This window comes from Pan troglodytes, chromosome 5 (assembly GCF_028858775.2).
Source record: "Pan troglodytes isolate AG18354 chromosome 5, NHGRI_mPanTro3-v2.0_pri, whole genome shotgun sequence".
Lineage (NCBI taxonomy): Eukaryota > Metazoa > Chordata > Mammalia > Primates > Hominidae > Pan > Pan troglodytes.
In genome coordinates this window covers 123,266,827-123,283,580 of record NC_072403.2, presented here as the reverse complement: position 1 = coordinate 123,283,580, position 16,754 = coordinate 123,266,827, and the positions used below count along the sequence as shown (strand labels likewise).

The following is a 16,754-nucleotide window of genomic DNA, read 5'->3' as shown; positions in this document are numbered from 1 at the left end:
CCTTACATCATGAAATAGGCCAGCACTACAAATTAAGGCTTTCTTTTTTTTCCTACAGAAGTGGTGGTTAAGCATTTTCATCGTACCAGAGATTAAAATGTCCTGTGCTAAGCAAAGCTCTCCTGCTAGGAAGAGTAAAGACAGAAACAAAGTAATACAGTTTCTTCACAAGAGATATGTTATTTTCTTTTTGTTTTTTTGAGACAGAGTCTCGCTCTGTTGCCCAGGTTGGAGTGCAGTGGCGCGATCTCCGCTCATTGCAAGCTCTGCCTCCCGGATTCACGCCATTCTCCTGCCTCAGCCTCCCGAGTAGCTGGGACTACAGGTGCCCGCCACCATGCCCGGCTAATTTTTTGTATTTTTTAGTAGAGACGGGGTTTCACCATGTTAACCAGGATGGTCTTGATCTCCTGACCTCGTGATCCGCCCGCCTCGGTCTCCCAAAGTGCTGGGATTACAGGCGTGAGCCACTGCACCCAGCCAGTGATATGTTATTTTCTAGGGAATTTTATGAATGCAGCCTTTTCAGGAGAATAGCCGAAAATACAAAATTTGAATTTTCAGTTGTATATTAAACTAAAAAATCTTTTGAGAGTTTTTTAAAGACATTGAGTTAGTTATGTTTTCACTTGGGGAGATGTTTTCTTAATTTGAAATATTTCAGTAGTACAATTTTACTTAAAAGTAGAGGATAATATCACTTTTATATTATGAAGGTATATTATTATATAATGTTATATATAATAGATATTTTGTTTGTTTTTTAGATATCAGATATCAGACTCCATTACTTATTAGATCTGGAATTACAGGACTCGAAGTCACCTATGCTGCTGATGAGAAGGCACTTTTTCATGAAATTGCAAATATAATAAAGAGGTATTGTTTTGTATATCTGATTTTTCCAGTTTTATTCAGAGAGTCATTTCATGCTATTGCAGATAATAGTGAAGATAAAAGTAAAGGTAGGAAGAAAGCGAATCCCTTCCTATGACCCTTGAAAGCAGAGTTACTCTTGGGAAGATTTTATACTCACTTCCCACCACCATCACTATTTTCATCAGACAAGGGATAGGAAAAGCAGTGTTCTGTTCTCAAGATTGAGGGGCCAGTGAAAGACAAATATTTGTTTAGCCTCTAACTAACTTCCCAGTTGTACTTGAGGTTGGTTTTTCTGTGGTGCTGAAATAATGGAGAACTGTATAAAGTTCCATTGTATTATTCATTAACTAGGTTTCTACCTTGGGAGCCAGCCACCATTTCAGTACTTTTTTTGGTTTGTTTTTTCTTTTTTAAAGTTTTCTGAGTTCTAAACAAGCCAATATTTTCAAAAAGCTTTGGGATGCATTCTCTGTATAAATTTATCTGTTCATAAATGTAGGATTATCTATTACATACTCTTGTGCACAGAGCTCCTTAAAAAATCTCTTTTGACCATTCGGTAGTCGGTCCTCAGTCCGATAGTAGAATCTTGTCCAAGTTTATGAAAAAAAATTTTTAACAAAAATATTTTAATTTAAAAATAAAATCATTAAGTGGATCATTTGCATTTTCTCAAGAGTGTAGCTCTTGGTAGCCATGGACTCTCTTATTAAATGCTTCACTTTGTAGAAACTTAAGGATTCTGCCCATTGCTAGATTTAGGGTTTTAGATGCCTAAAGCAAGATAGAAGACATTCTTTGGATCCTGATGTACAGATAAAAGCTGTCCATGAGCATGTTGTTATACTCACCCTTTTTTGTTTTGCTTATATAGTTGAACTTCATCCTATAAAAACTAAATCAGTATTCTACATGAAAGATTAAGATGATATTCTACAGACTTGTCATCAGATTGAATCCCAGATGGGTTAACATAAACCATTCTGAGAATTAGAAAACCAAAACATGTGTTTTCTACAAAACAAAATTAAATGACGGAGCATCAAAAATAGTATGCTACTAGCCACGACTCTATGAAGGAAAAAAAGTATTTTTACTATTTATAGCACTGGTGACTAGATAGATTCCCATCTATTTGAGTCTTGTCATTGTCAGTCCTACCTTTTATCTTCTCACAGAGGTTGTCATCAACATGTCAGATGCTTTCAGTATCCACACTTCTTTTATTTCTGCAAGCAACTCAGAGAAAGAAATATGTAAGAGTTTCAGTCAATACTATTTTGTGTACCAGCACATGTCCAGTAATGTCCCTGGGCTTGTATGCTTGCCTTTTCCTTGTTGGGTATATTCCCAATGATAGGATTACCTGCCAACATTGAGAATTTTGTTAGTCATTTGCAAGTATAATAACTTTCTTAAATGTCCATAAAATGAAATGTACTAGTAATTAAGGAAAATGGGGTAAACAAAACTGTCATAAAAAGAAAAATGCTTAAATATCAACTTTTCAGTTCTATAGTGTTCTTTATATATTAGTCCAAACAACCCTGCAAAAAGATTGATTATTTCATTCTTTCACCCTATTTGTTGTGTACCTACTCAGCACAACCTTTGGAGTCAGCCAGCACTGTGTTTCTGTCTTGAATAAGTTGCTTAACTCTCTCAGCTTTGTTTTCCTAATCTGTAAAATGGGTAGATAATGCACATAAAACTCTTAAACTCATGTCTGGCACATAGTGAGTACATAAATGTTAACTGTGTGTAAGGGGCAGTGCTAGGTACTAATATAAAAATAAATATATCTTTATTTTTCCATTTTTAATATTGACTTCCTCAAGTGACAAACACGAAAAGTAATATAAAGTGATATTAAACAAGTAAAACCTCATCTATAATCTTGTCACAATCATTTTCCTCTTTCTGTATTTCCTTGGACTATTAACTTTACTTTGCCCAGTCTCCCTAACTTAAATATAACAATGATTCTTCCCTTTTCCTCTTCCCTAAATGCTATTACATTTATATTACATCATATCCATTTAACCTCAGAATTCTTTTTCAAGATGATTCCTTCCCCTCCGTGCCCCTTGCCTCTACTAGAGTACCCTTATCTGTCATGTGTGTAGATGGTAGTGAGTTACTTAAAATACTAACTGTGAAGCAGCTTTTTTCTGCCTAAGCAAATGAAACCATTTACCTATTTCTTCTGCTTCTATTTTATCCACAGTTTTGGGTTGTTTTCACCACTAATCCCATCTACCCAACCTTATTCTTTCTGTAACTTTCAGAAACCTGATAGAATGAATAAAACCCACTAGAAATTGAAGAACAAGTCATCAAGACCTTGTTATTGTCTCCAAATGTTTTTAGAGAGGAAAAATGGAATCCTTTGGCTTTTGAACTTGAAAACAGGTGTTTTATCAGCTTTAAAAGAGTCTCTTACATCCTCCAGACTAAACATCCTCCGGGTCAAAAAATAAATATATATGTAATATATCTGAAAAAATGCCTGAAACAACTTTACAATTCTTCTAAAGGGACAAAATCTGTGAAATAAATCTGAGAAGTGCAGGGTAACTTTTTTCAGCAGTCATTTTTGAGCTGTAGCAGTTTATAAAAATAGACAGCTTTTTATTTGAGACGAAGTTATTTTCAATACATTATTTTTTTTTAAAAAAGTGTACGTAGCCAACTCCTTTAGTTGCCACAACAGAACAAATAGCTGACTGGAATAAGTCTTGCAATAACAAGATGTTGCATAAATGAGAAAGATTCAGATGAAAAAATTAGAAGAACTGTCTTTATAACATTTAAAACAGAAGGCCTGTGTAATCATCTGGCATCCTCTTCATGTTGTAGCTGTGTAACTATGTGATATGTGATAGGTAACTATGTGATAGGAACTCCAGGAATCTTCCCGATTCTTAAGATCAAGTTCAGCTGTGGCCACACTGTAATGCCTATTCTGAGCCACTCTGAGTACTTAGCAGACAACTGTGTGGGTTCTGTTGTGTTTGTATGAGAATGCTTCAAGTCTGCGACCCCTGATGATCCTTAGAGCCACTTAATACTTGTGCCCCAATTCTCAAATGTAGCCATTCATTACACAGTTAGTTTTAAAGGGAGATATACTGGACAAGTAGATAGTCTGTCTTTGGACTAAGAAGAATTTAATGAAAGAGATGAAGTCAGTATCAAGGATTTGGTTAAGGGTTTGGGTGTTATGTTGGAAGACTAAACAGAAAGAGTATTGGGATATTTCTCTTTCCTTGAGTGCCCTGGGATCTTTCTGGACTTCCTTTCTGGATATTCATGCCATTGTTGCTTATTGCTTTGCTTCAATAGCTGTTTATTAAATTAAGCCATTTTCTCAGAAATGTCAACCCTATTTGTATAGAGAAAAGCACATAAATAATATGTTTATTATCTTTTTCTCCTAACAAGTTTGAAGGCTGCTCAGCAAGTCTGTGGTATAACAATGGATCATGAACAGATCACCAGATATTAAAATTTATACTACAGAATGTACTTTCATAGGGCCTTTAGGGAATAGGAAAATTTAAAAGTGTGCTGTTGCAGAAGTTTGAACCCAGTTCTTTTGACATCAGCCACTGAAATACTCCAGAATTAAAAATCAGAAAACATTTATTGTGACATTCCAATTTTTATTGACTAGGTAAAAACGAAAGCCATTCAATATCCATTTTTAGAAGACAGCTATGGAATTATGATCAAATATTAACATATTGGTTCTAAAAGCAGATCTGGTGATCTGGTCATGATCCATTGTTATGCCAGACTTGCAGAGTAGCCATAGATAGCTTATATCAGTAAATTAGTCTAGTACTGTAGACATTGGCTGAGGCTTAGGGTATTAAATGCTGTAAATTGGACAGGCTGCACATCTCACAATTTAGTGTTTCATGAGTAGTTATGTAAAACTCAACGATTTAAATTTTTGTGATATTTCACTTGGCCTTTTGGCATTTATAAAGAACAAGATAATGCTACTAATTGATAGAGCTACTTACTATAGTTTTTGCTCTCAAAACTTATAACTATAATTAGTTCCGCTCTCTCCCACACAATTTTCCACTCGAAATAAATTTTCATATTTATAGCTAAACATTTCTCTATGGTGGTCACAACATGGAGGTTCTAAGAGGAGCCACAAAGAGGCTCCTTCTGGATTGGATGCAGGTGGTCGGTTCAGTTTTGCCAGTGAAGCTCTGACCACGAGGAGCACATTTTTCTTCTAGATTCTGATGTTTACCTTCCCCACCTTAATCCCACCTCTATTAATATTTCATTCTTCCATTAAGTTGAATCACCATCCTTTTAAATTTAAAGGACAAACTTGTCATTACTTAGGCCTTATTTTGTGTGAGAACCAAATAATTACTAAAATTAAGTGAGAAAAGGAAAGCATTCTCATTTTTCTTTCTCAGCATTAAAACTGTTTAAGGGCAGTATAGATTAGAAGGGTAGGTAAGTGGCAATGCAATGACCTAGGGATCTTTTTCAAAATACCATACCCACACACACCCTCACACTTCACCTTCCCCTGCCCACATTATATTCTCACTTGTACCTTCACTCATATACTTCAGTGGTAATGGCCTGCCTTCCACCCCAATTTCCATCAGCCTCTTTTCCCACTTGTATCAAACAAATACACAGTGTAAGTAAAAATTATGTTTACTTTACAAAAGTAGCGTCAAATCGCCTATAATCCCAGCACTTTGGGAGGCTGAGGCAGGCAGATCACTGGAAGTCAGTAGTCTGAGACCAACCTGACCAACATGGTGAAACCTCATCTCTACTAAAAATACAAAAAATTAGCCGGGCGTGGTGGGGGGCACCTGTAATCCCAGCTACTCAGGAGGCTGAGGCAGGAGAATCGTTTGAACCTGGGAAGCAGAGGTTGCAGTGAGCTAACATCGTGCCACTGCAATCCAGCCTGGACAACAGAGTGAGACCCCATCTCAAAAAAAAAAAAAAAGAAAGTAGCTTCAAATCAAGTACTCTTAACCATCCATCTCTTCCTGTATAAAAACTCTGTAGGTACCACTGTATCATCCCTTCTCCATCTGGGCACCGTTAGAGAACATAGGTTTTTGTTTTCATACCTTATATCATGAAGAAACAATTATTCTGGTTAAAGGTTCAAATGTATGGTACTTATATAACTTTTTAAAATTCCTTTTTTAGGTATGATCCTGATATTCTGCTAGGATATGAGATTCAGATGCATTCCTGGGGTTACCTCTTACAAAGGGCTGCCGCTTTAAGTATTGACTTATGTCGGATGATCTCTCGGGTGCCAGGTGTGTATCATTGTGAATGTTTTGTCATTCAACTACAGAGCAAATTATAAAGGAAATAAAGACAGAATGTTAAAGAGTACTTATGCTGTAGCCCAATTTTTTAGTACTAAGTTGTGTAAGTTTTAGATATAGCATAACTCCATTGTAGAAAAAATTAAAAATAAAATAAAAAATATTCTAGTCTCACTGCTATATGTACTGTTAGTATAGTTGTTGGGTTTTTTCCTTTCAGTCACTTTTCACATACATATGTAGTGGTTTTTAAATAATCATACCGTATATTCCATTTTTATTATGCTTCCTTCATCTAGTGTCTTACCACACATATTTTTCTGCATTATGAAATAGTCTTCATAATTATTATGAAGCTACATAGCATTTCTTTGACTTGTTGTACCATAATTTTATTGTTTGTCTGCCTCTGTTTTTTTTAATCCATTTTGTTGGTTAAGAAGGACAGGATGGGTTGAGGAACACTAGTAGTTAACTAATCATTGATTTTTATTTGGATATCAGGCTACAAATATTGCAGAAATTTTGAAGCCCATTCCCCAAAGTTTCATTCTAACTAGAAGGGAATAATAATATTCATACCAAAATTATTTGTAGTTTATAATGCACTTTTTAAAACTATGTTTTCTTTATAAACATAGGATTTTTAATAAATTTGTTCCCAAGGGTTCCCACAAGTCTAACTAAAACAAAGTAGTGTATACTTTAGGAAAAGTTGAAGCTGGAAGATTCCAGGACAGTAAAGTTTTTTAGCTTTGCAAAAAATTGGAATAAAAAGATCAGGTGCAGTGGCTCACACCTGTAATCCCATCTTTGGGAGGCCAAGGTGGGAGGCTTGCTTGAGCCCTGGAGTTCAAAACTAGCCCAGGCAACAAAGTGAGACCCCATTCCTACCAAAGAAAAAAAAAAAAGAAAATTAGCCAGGTGTGATAGCTTGTGCCTGTAGTCCCAGCTACTCAGGAGACTGAGGTGAGATGATCGCTTGAACCCAGGAGTTCAAGGCTGCAGTGAGCTATGATCACACCACTGCACCCAAGCTTGGGCAATAGAACAAGACTCTGTCTTATAAAAAGGGAATGGGGGGCAGAGATGCTTTAAGTTTAGCCTTTCATTCCATGAATTTTTGTGTAGCTTGTGTGTCCTTTGCATGATAGCAATAGTGGTATATCTTTTTTTTTTCAATATCTTTTTTGGGATAGGTTTTAAATATCCTTGTCTCAGTTTATTCATCTGTAAAATAGGGATAATAGAACTTATTTCATAGGGTTATTTTGAAGAACTTAAAACAATCACCAGAGTATATGTTACATTGTTTGCTAAATGAAAAACAAACTTTTAAACATTATCTCTTTAAAATAAAAAGAATTGGGTGAGTGGTTGTACATGGTCTTTGGATTCAGGTAATCCTAGTTTAGAATACTAGTTTTCTTACTGTAAGATCTTGGGCAAGATATAACATTTCTGAGTAGAATTTTCTGTAATACAAAATGAAAATTATACTAACTTCTTAAATGGTCGTGTTAAAATAAAGGAAGTAATGTTTGTATTAAAATAAATGATGTTGGTAAAATTCTTAGAACATAATAAACATTCAATATGGTAAATATTTTTATTATTCTGGAACCTCTAATCATCAACATTCACATATACCTAGTGTTACATAGGAGAGATGCATTTTAATTTATATTCTAGGTAAAATTCATCTCCTAAGAAACTAGACTCACAACGCTATTTGCTATGAGGAACTCTTCGTCTAGTTCTCCATATGCATTCAAGAGAATTTCATCCTGAATATGAACATGATGTCAACAGATTTTCAGAGAATCGTTTAGGTTAAAAATTGAACTAGTTTTTTTTCCAAGAAATTACCGGATTAACTGTGGATCTTTCTCATGCTAAGACCAAAGAAATGTTAGCATTAGGTGTTTATAAAGGTAGCATCAGGCACCTGTAGTCCCAGCTATTCGAGCAGCTGAGGCAGGCGGATTGCTTGTGACCAGGAGTTTGAGGCTGCAGTGTGCTATGATTGCACCTGTGGCTAGCCACTGCACTCAACCTGGGCAACATAAAAAACAAACAAAAAAAGGTAGTGCCAAAAATTACCAAATCTAAAGAAAAAAGTGTTTCTTATTTAAATATAGAAAGAAGGAGGAGGGAGGGAGAGACTTCAGGTTATATTTATTTCACAAAATTTTTTCATACATTGTGAATTATATTTCATCTTTAATATTCATCCTTAATGTATATTCTCATTTTCCCTGGCATAATTTTATTGAAAGTTTGTTTTCTGTGAGCCCTGATACAGTCTGTTTTCATTTCTATAGATGACAAAATTGAGAACAGATTTGCAGCTGAAAGAGATGAGTATGGATCATATACAATGAGTGAGATAAATATTGTTGGCCGAATTACACTAAATCTTTGGAGAATCATGAGAAATGAGGTAGGTGATTTATCCAAAATGTTGTTTAGAAATAAGATATTCAGTCAATATAATGATTTAATCATTATAGAGTATTAGTAAGATTTACTATATAGCTTATGCGTTTGTCAATTGCTATTATACTTAAGTAGAGTTAAAATAGTACTTTCTAAAATGCAAAACTACAGAGGTAATAGACTTTAATGTTTTAAGTGAGTTTAATTTTTTTTTTCTTGTGTCTAAGGTAGCAATAACTAGAAAGGTCTATAGCTATAATAAAATATTGGGGCCAGGTGCAGTGCTCACACTTGTAATCTCAGCACTTTGGGAGGCCCAGGCAGGGGCATCCCTTGAGCCCAGGAGTTCCAGACCAGCCTGAGCAACATGGCAAAACCCTGTCTCTACAAATAATAGCTAAAAAAAATTAGCTGGATGTGGAGGCGCATGCCTGTGGTCCCAGCTACTTGGGAGGCTGAGGTGGGAGAATCACTTGAGCTCAGGCAGCCGAGGTTGCGGTGAGCTGTGATCGTGCCACTGCACTCAAGCCTGGGTGACAGAGTGAGACCCTGTCTCAAAATACAATAAAATATTGTGTTGTACATGTTGAATATTGTCTAATTTCACCGTATTTTTTTCACCGAAGTCATTTTTGCACTTAAGGCCAGATGAATTCAGCTGGCCTTGTTGATTTATTATAGTAAGAAAAATTTAGTCTAGAAATAGGAAGGAGCTTCTCAAATGAAGTATATTTAAATACTGGGTCAGATTAATAAGATAAAGAGACAGTACTTTGAAATAGTTAATAATTAAGGCTTTGGGAGCTCAGATAAGGATTTTTTAGTAGAGTAATTTCTTTTTTTTTTTTTTTTTTTATAGTTGCAAAACGCAATTTTCTTTTTTTTTTTTTTTTTATTATTATACTTTAAGTTTTAGGGTACATGTGCACATTGTGCAGGTTAGTTACATATGTATACATGTGCCATGCTGGTGCGCTGCACCCACTAACTCGTCATCTAGCATTAGGTATATCTCCCAATGCTATCCCTCCCCCCTCCCCCCTCCCCACCACAGTCCCCAGAGTATGGTATTCCCCTTCCTGTGTCCATGTGATCTCATTGTTCAATTCCCACCTATGAGTGAGAATATGCAGTGTTTGGTTTTTTGTTCTTGTGATAGTTTACTGAGAATGATGGTTTCCAATTTCATCCATGTCCCTACAAAGGATATGAACTCATCATTTTTTATGGCTGCATAGTATTCCATGGTGTATATGTGCCACATTTTCTTAATCCAGTCTATCATTGTTGGACATTTGGGTTGGTTCCAAGTCTTTGCTATTGTGAATAATGCCGCAATAAACATACGTGTGCATGTGTCTTTATAGCAGCATGATTTATAGTCATTTGGGTATATACCCAGTAATGGGATGGCTGGGTCAAATGGTATTTCTAGTTCTAGATCCCTGAGGAATCGCCACACTGACTTCCACAATGGTTGAACTAGTTTACAGTCCCACCAACAGTGTAAAGTGTTCCTATTTCTCCACATCCTCTCCAGCACTTGTTGTTTCCTGACTTTTGAATGATTGCCATTCTAACTGGTGTGAGATGATATCTCATAGTGGTTTTGATTTGCATTTCTCTGATGGCCAGTGATGATGAGCATTTTTTCATGTGTTTTTTGGCTGCATAAATGTCTTCTTTTGAGAAGTGCCTGTTCATGTCCTTCGCCCACTTTTTGATGGGGTTGTTTGTTTTTTTCTTGTAAATTTGTTTGAGTTCACTGTAGATTCTGGATATTAGCCCTTTGTCAGATGAGTAGGTTGCGAAAATTTTCTCCCATGTTGTAGGTTGCCTGTTCACTCTGATGGTAGTTTCTTTTGCTGTGCAGAAGCTCTTTAGTTTAATTAGATCCCATTTGTCAATTTTGGCTTTTGTTGCCATTGCTTTTGGTGTTTTAGACATGAAGTCCTTGCCCACGCCTATGTCCTGAATGGTAATGCCTAGGTTTTCTTCTAGGGTTTTTATGGTTTTAGGTCTAACGTTTAAATCTTTAATCCATCTTGAATTGATTTTTGTATAAGGTGTAAGGAAGGGATCCAGTTTCAGCTTTCTACATATGGCTAGCCAGTTTTCCCAGCACCATTTATTAAATAGGGAATCCTTTCCCCATTGCTTGTTTTTCTCAGGTTTGTCAAAGATCAGATAGTTGTAGGTAAGCGGCGTTATTTCTGAGGGCTCTGTTCTGTTCCATTGATCTATATTTCTGTTTTGGTACCAGTACCATGCTGTTTTGGTTACTGTAGCCTTGTAGTATAGTTTGAAGTCAGGTAGTGTGATGCCTCCAGCTTTGTTCTTTTGGCTTAGGATTGACTTGGCGATGCGGGCTCTCTTTTGGTTCCATATGAACTTTAAAGTAGTTTTTTCCAATTCTGTGAAGAAAGTCATTGGTAGCTTGATGGGGATGGCATTGAATCTGTAAATTACCTTGGGCAGTATGGCCATTTTCACGATATTGATTCTTCCTACCCATGAGCAAGGAATGTTCTTCCATTTGTTTGTATCCTCTTTTATTTCCTTGAGCAGTGGTTTGTAGTTCTCCTTGAAGAGGTGCTTCACATCCCTTGTAAGTTGGATTCCTAGGTATTTTATTCTCTTTGAAGCAATTGTGAATGGGAGTTCACTCATGATTTGGCTCTCTGTTTGTCTGTTGTTGGTGTATAAGAATGCTTGTGATTTTTGTACATTGATTTTGTATCCTGAGACTTTGCTGAAGTTGCTTATCAGCTTAAGGAGATTTTGGGCTGAGACAATGGGGTTTTCTAGATAAACAATCATGTCGTCTGCAAACAGGGACAATTTGACTTCCTCTTTTCCTAATTGAATACCCTTTATTTCCTTCTCCTGCCTGATTGCCCTGGCCAGAACTTCCAACACTATGTTGAATAGGAGCGGTGAGAGAGGGCATCCCTGTCTTGTGCCAGTTTTCAAAGGGAATGCTTCCAGTTTTTGCCCATTCAGTATGATATTGGCTGTGGGTTTGTCATAGATAGCTCTTATTATTTTGAAATATGTCCCATCAATACCTAATTTATTGAGAGTTTTTAGCATGAAGGGTTGTTGAATTTTGTCAAAGGCTTTTTCTGCATCTATTGAGATAATCATGTGGTTTTTGTCTTTGGCTCTGTTTATATGCTGGATTACATTTATTGATTTGCGTATGTTGAACCAGCCTTGCATCCCAGGGATGAAGCCCACTTGATCATGGTGGATAAGCTTTTTGATGTGCTGCTGGATTCGGTTTGCCAGTATTTTATTGAGGATTTTTGCATCAATGTTCATCAAGGATATTGGTCTAAAATTCTCTTTTTTGGTTGTGTCTCTGCCAGGCTTTGGTATCAGAATGATGCTGGCCTCATAAAATGAGTTAGGGAGGATTCCCTCTTTTTCTATTGATTGGAATAGTTTCAGAAGGAATGGTACCAGTTCCTCCTTGTACCTCTGGTAGAATTCGGCTGTGAATCCATCTGGTCCTGGACTCTTTTTGGTTGGTAAACTATTGATTATTGCCACAATTTCAGTTCCTGTTATTGGTCTATTCAGAGATTCAACTTCTTCCTGGTTTAGTCTTGGGAGAGTGTATGTGTCGAGGAATGTATCCATTTCTTCTAGATTTTCTAGTTTATTTGCGTAGAGGTGTTTGTAGTATTCTCTGATGGTAGTTTGTATTTCTGTGGGATCGGTGGTGATATCCCCTTTATCATTTTTTATTGTGTCTATTTGATTCTTCTCTCTTTTTTTCTTTATTAGTCTTGCTAGCGGTCTATCAATTTTGTTGATCCTTTCAAAAAACCAGCTCCTGGATTCATTAATTTTTTGAAGGGTTTTTTGTGTCTCTATTTCCTTCAGTTCTGCTCTGATTTTAGTTATTTCTTGCCTTCTGCTAGCTTTTGAATGTGTTTGCTCTTGCTTTTCTAGTTCTTTTAATTGTGATGTTAGGGTGTCAATTTTGGATCTTTCCTGCTTTCTCTTGTGGGCATTTAGTGCTATAAATTTCCCTCTGCACACTGCTTTGAATGCGTCCCAGAGATTCTGGTATGTTGTGTCTTTGTTCTCGTTGGTTTCAAAGAACATCTTTATTTCTGCCTTCATTTCCTTATGTACCCAGCAGTCATTCAGGAGCAGGTTGTTCAGTTTCCATGTAGTTGAGCGGCTTTGAGTGAGATTCTTAATCCTGAGTTCTAGTTTGATTGCACTGTGGTCTGAGAGATAGTTTGTTATAATTTCTGTTCTTTTACATTTGCTGAGGAGAGCTTTACTTCCAACTATGTGGTCAATTTTGGAATAGGTGTGGTGTGGTGCTGAAAAAAATGTATATTCTGTTGATTTGGGGTGGAGAGTTCTGTAGATGTCTATTAGGTCCGCTTGGTGCAGAGCTGAGTTCAATTCCTGGGTATCCTTGTTGACTTTCTGTCTCGTTGATCTGTCTAATGTTGACAGTGGGGTGTTAAAGTCTCCCATTATTAATGTGTGGGAGTCTAAGTCTCTTTGTAGGTCACTCAGGACTTGCTTTATGAATCTGGGTGCTCCTGTATTGGGTGCATAAATATTTAGGATAGTTAGCTCCTCTTGTTGAATTGATCCCTTTACCATTATGTAATGGCCTTCTTTGTCTCTTTTGATCTTTGTTGGTTTAAAGTCTGTTTTATCAGAGACTAGGATTGCAACCCCTGCCTTTTTTTGTTTTCCATTTGCTTGGTAGATCTTCCTCCATCCTCTTATTTTGAGCCTATGTGTGTCTCTGCACGTGAGATGGGTTTCCTGAATACAGCACACTGATGGGTCTTGACTCTTTATCCAACTTGCCAGTCTGTGTCTTTTAATTGGAGAATTTAGTCCATTTACATTTAAAGTTAATATTGTTATGTGTGAATTTGATCCTGTCATTATGATGTTAGCTGGTGATTTTGCTCGTTAGTTGATGCAGTTTCTTCCTAGTCTCGATGGTCTTTACATTTTGGCATGATTTTGCAGCGGCTGGTACCGGTTGTTCCTTTCCATGTTTAGCGCTTCCTTCAGGAGCTCTTTTAGGGCAGGCCTGGTGGTGACAAAATCGGTCAGCATTTGCTTGTCTGTAAAGTATTTTATTTCTCCTTCACTTATGAAGCTTAGTTTGGCTGGATATGAAATTCTGGGTTGAAAATTCTTTTCTTTAAGAATGTTGAATATTGGCCCCCACTCTCTTCTGGCTTGTAGGGTTTCTGCCGAGAGATCCGCTGTTAGTCTGATGGGCTTCCCTTTGAGGGTAACCCGACCTTTCTGTCTGGCTGCCCTTAACATTTTTTCCTTCATTTCAACTTTGGTGAATCTGACAATTATGTGTCTTGGAGTTGCTCTTCTCGAGGAGTATCTTTGTGGCGTTCTCTGTATTTCCTGAATCTGAACGTTGGCCTGCCTTGCTAGATTGGGGAAGTTCTCCTGGATAATATCCTGCAGAGTGTTTTCCAACTTGGTTTCATTCTCCGCATCACTTTCAGGTACACCAATCAGACGTAGATTTGGTCTTTTCACATAGTCCCATATTTCTTGGAGGCTTTGCTCATTTCTTTTTATTCTTTTTTCTCTAGACTTCCCTTGTCGCTTAGTTTCATTCATTTCATCTTCCATTGCTGATACCCTTTCTTCCAGTTGATCGCATCGGCTCCTGAGGCTTCTGCATTCTTCACGTAGTTCTCGAGCCTTGGTTTTCAGTTCCATCAGCTCCTTTAAGCACTTCTCTGTATTGGTTATTCTAGTTATACATTCTTCTAAATTGTTTTCAAAGTTTTCAACTTCTTTGCCTTTGGTTTGAATGTCCTCCCGTAGCTCAGAGTAATTTGATCGTCTGAAGCCTTCTTCTCTCAGCTCGTCAAAATCATTCTCCATCCAGCTTTGTTCCGTTGCTGGTGAGGAACTGCGTTCCTTTGGAGGAGGAGAGGCACTCTGCATTTTAGAGTTTCCTGTTTTTCTGTTCTGTTTTTTCCCCATCTTTGTGGTTTTATCTACTTTTGGTCTTTGATGATGGTGATGTACAGATGGGTTTTCGGTGTGGATGTCCTTTCTGTTTGTTAGTTTTCCTTCTAACAGAGAGGACCCTCAGCTGCAGGTCTGTTGGAATACCCTGCCGTGTGAGGTGTCAGTGTGCCCCTGCTGGGGGGTGCCTCCCAGTTAGGCTGCTCGGGGGTCAGGGGTCAGGGACCCACTTGAGGAGGCAGTCTGCCCGTTCTCAGATCTCCAGCTGCGTGCTGGGAGAAACACTGCTCTCTTCAAAGCTGTCAGACAGGGACATTTAAGTCTGCAGAGGTTACTGCTGTCTTTTTGTTTGTCTGTGCCCTGCCCCCAGAGGTGGAGCCTACAGAGGCAGGCAGGCCTCCTTGAGCTGTGGTGGGCTCCACCCAGTTCGAGCTTCCTGGCTGCTTTGTTTACCTAAGCAAGCCTGGGCAATGGCGGGCGCCCCTCCCCCAGCCTCGCTGCCGCCTTGCAGTTTGATCTCAGACTGCTGTGCTAGCAATCAGCGAGATTCCGAGGGCGTAGGACCCTCCGAGCCAGGTGTGGGATATAGTCTCGTGGTGCGCCGTTTTTTAAGCCGGTCTGAAACGCGCAATATTCGGGTGGGAGTGACCGGAGTTTTCCAGGTGCGTCCGTCACCCCTTTCTTTGACTCAGAAAGGGAACTCCCTGACCCCTTGCGCTTCCCAGGTGAGGCAATGCCTCGCCCTGCTTCGGCGCGCGCACCCACTGGCCTGCGCCCACTGTCTGGCACTCCCTAGTGAGATGAACCCGGTACCTCAGATGGAAATGCAGAAATCACCGTCTTCTGTGTCGCTCACGCTGGGAGCTGTAGACCGGAGCTGTTCCTATTCGGCCATCTTGGCTCCTCCAGTAGAGTAATTTCAATGAACTATCCCATTAATTTGCATTCACTTAGAAAAAGAATTATTTCACACACAAAAAGTAAGATCATAGGATTTTCCTGGGTAATATTTGCATCCTTGAAGTTACCCAATTTCTCTTATTTGAAATGTAAAAAAGCCATACATGGTGGCTCACACCTCTAATCCCAACTCTTTGGGAGGCCGAGGTAGGAGGGGATAGCTTGAGGCCAGGAGTTCAATCAAGACCATCCTGGGTAACATAGCGAGACCTTGTCTGTATTAAAAATAAAAAATAAAAAACAGTTAGGTTGGGCATGGTGGCTCATACCTGTAATCCCAGCACTTGGGGAGGCCAAGGAGGGTGGATCACTTGAGCCCAGGAGTTTGAGAGTAGCCTGGGCAACACAGCAAAACCCCATCTCTACCAAAAAATACGAGTTAGCCATGTATGGTAGCATGTGCCTAGCGTGTAGCCAGGCAACAGCTACTTGGAAGGCTGAGGTGGGAGGATCACTTGATCCTGAGAGCCAGTGGCACACACATACAGTCCCAGCTTCTCAGGAGGCTCAGGCGGGAAGACCTTTTGAGGCCAGGAATTCAAGGCTGCAGTGCACTGTTTTATTATGCCTCAAAGGCAAGGGTTGCAGTGAACTGAGATTGCACCACCACACTCCAGCCTGGGTGACAGAGCTAGAGCCTATCTCAAAAAAGACAAAACAGAAACAAAAGATACCTACTATAAATTGGTCTATTCTTAGACTTTGGACTTTGGATAATGTCAACTAAAATGTTTATATTTAAAAGAAAGCTAATTCTTCAATTGCTTCTGCTCTTTGAAACTACTTTCTCATTAGACACTTTCTATTATATACTTATTATTATTATCTTCTTGGCTCTTTGGATTTATATAAAACATTTGACTTTCTAAGCTGCTGTATGCAATATACAACATGACTCTGCTTGAGAATGATTTTATCTTGTTGTGTTGTTCTTAAAATAATAGAAGAGTGTTAGAGTCCCCAGTGATTTAAAGTAATTTCTAGTGATACAGCACAGGATATAAGAGATACAGAGATTGTGGTGTATTTGGTGTGTATATTTCATTATATATATATATTTTTTTTTTATTTTATTTATTTATGAGACGGAGTCTCGCTCTGTCACCCAGGATGGAGTGCAGTGGTGCAGTCTTGGCTCAC

The 16,754-nt window shown here is 38.2% G+C and overlaps 1 protein-coding gene across 10 annotated transcripts in view; it reads left to right on the top strand.

Moving 5' to 3' along the window:
• Nucleotides 1–16,754, top strand: part of REV3L (REV3 like, DNA directed polymerase zeta catalytic subunit) — a 193,136-nt gene that overhangs the window by 128,273 nt on the left and 48,109 nt on the right. For all 10 annotated transcript variants that reach the window (XR_010157764.1, XR_010157763.1, XR_010157765.1 and 7 more), the window contains 3 exons: nt 768–879; nt 6,094–6,209; nt 8,546–8,664. Coding sequence is in view for 6 of the 10 variants with exons in the window: in XM_003950901.6 (XP_003950950.2) it covers nt 768–879; nt 6,094–6,209; nt 8,546–8,664 (347 nt within the window). In the remaining 4 variants the exon portion in view is untranslated. The remainder of the gene's footprint in view (nt 1–767; nt 880–6,093; nt 6,210–8,545; nt 8,665–16,754) is intronic.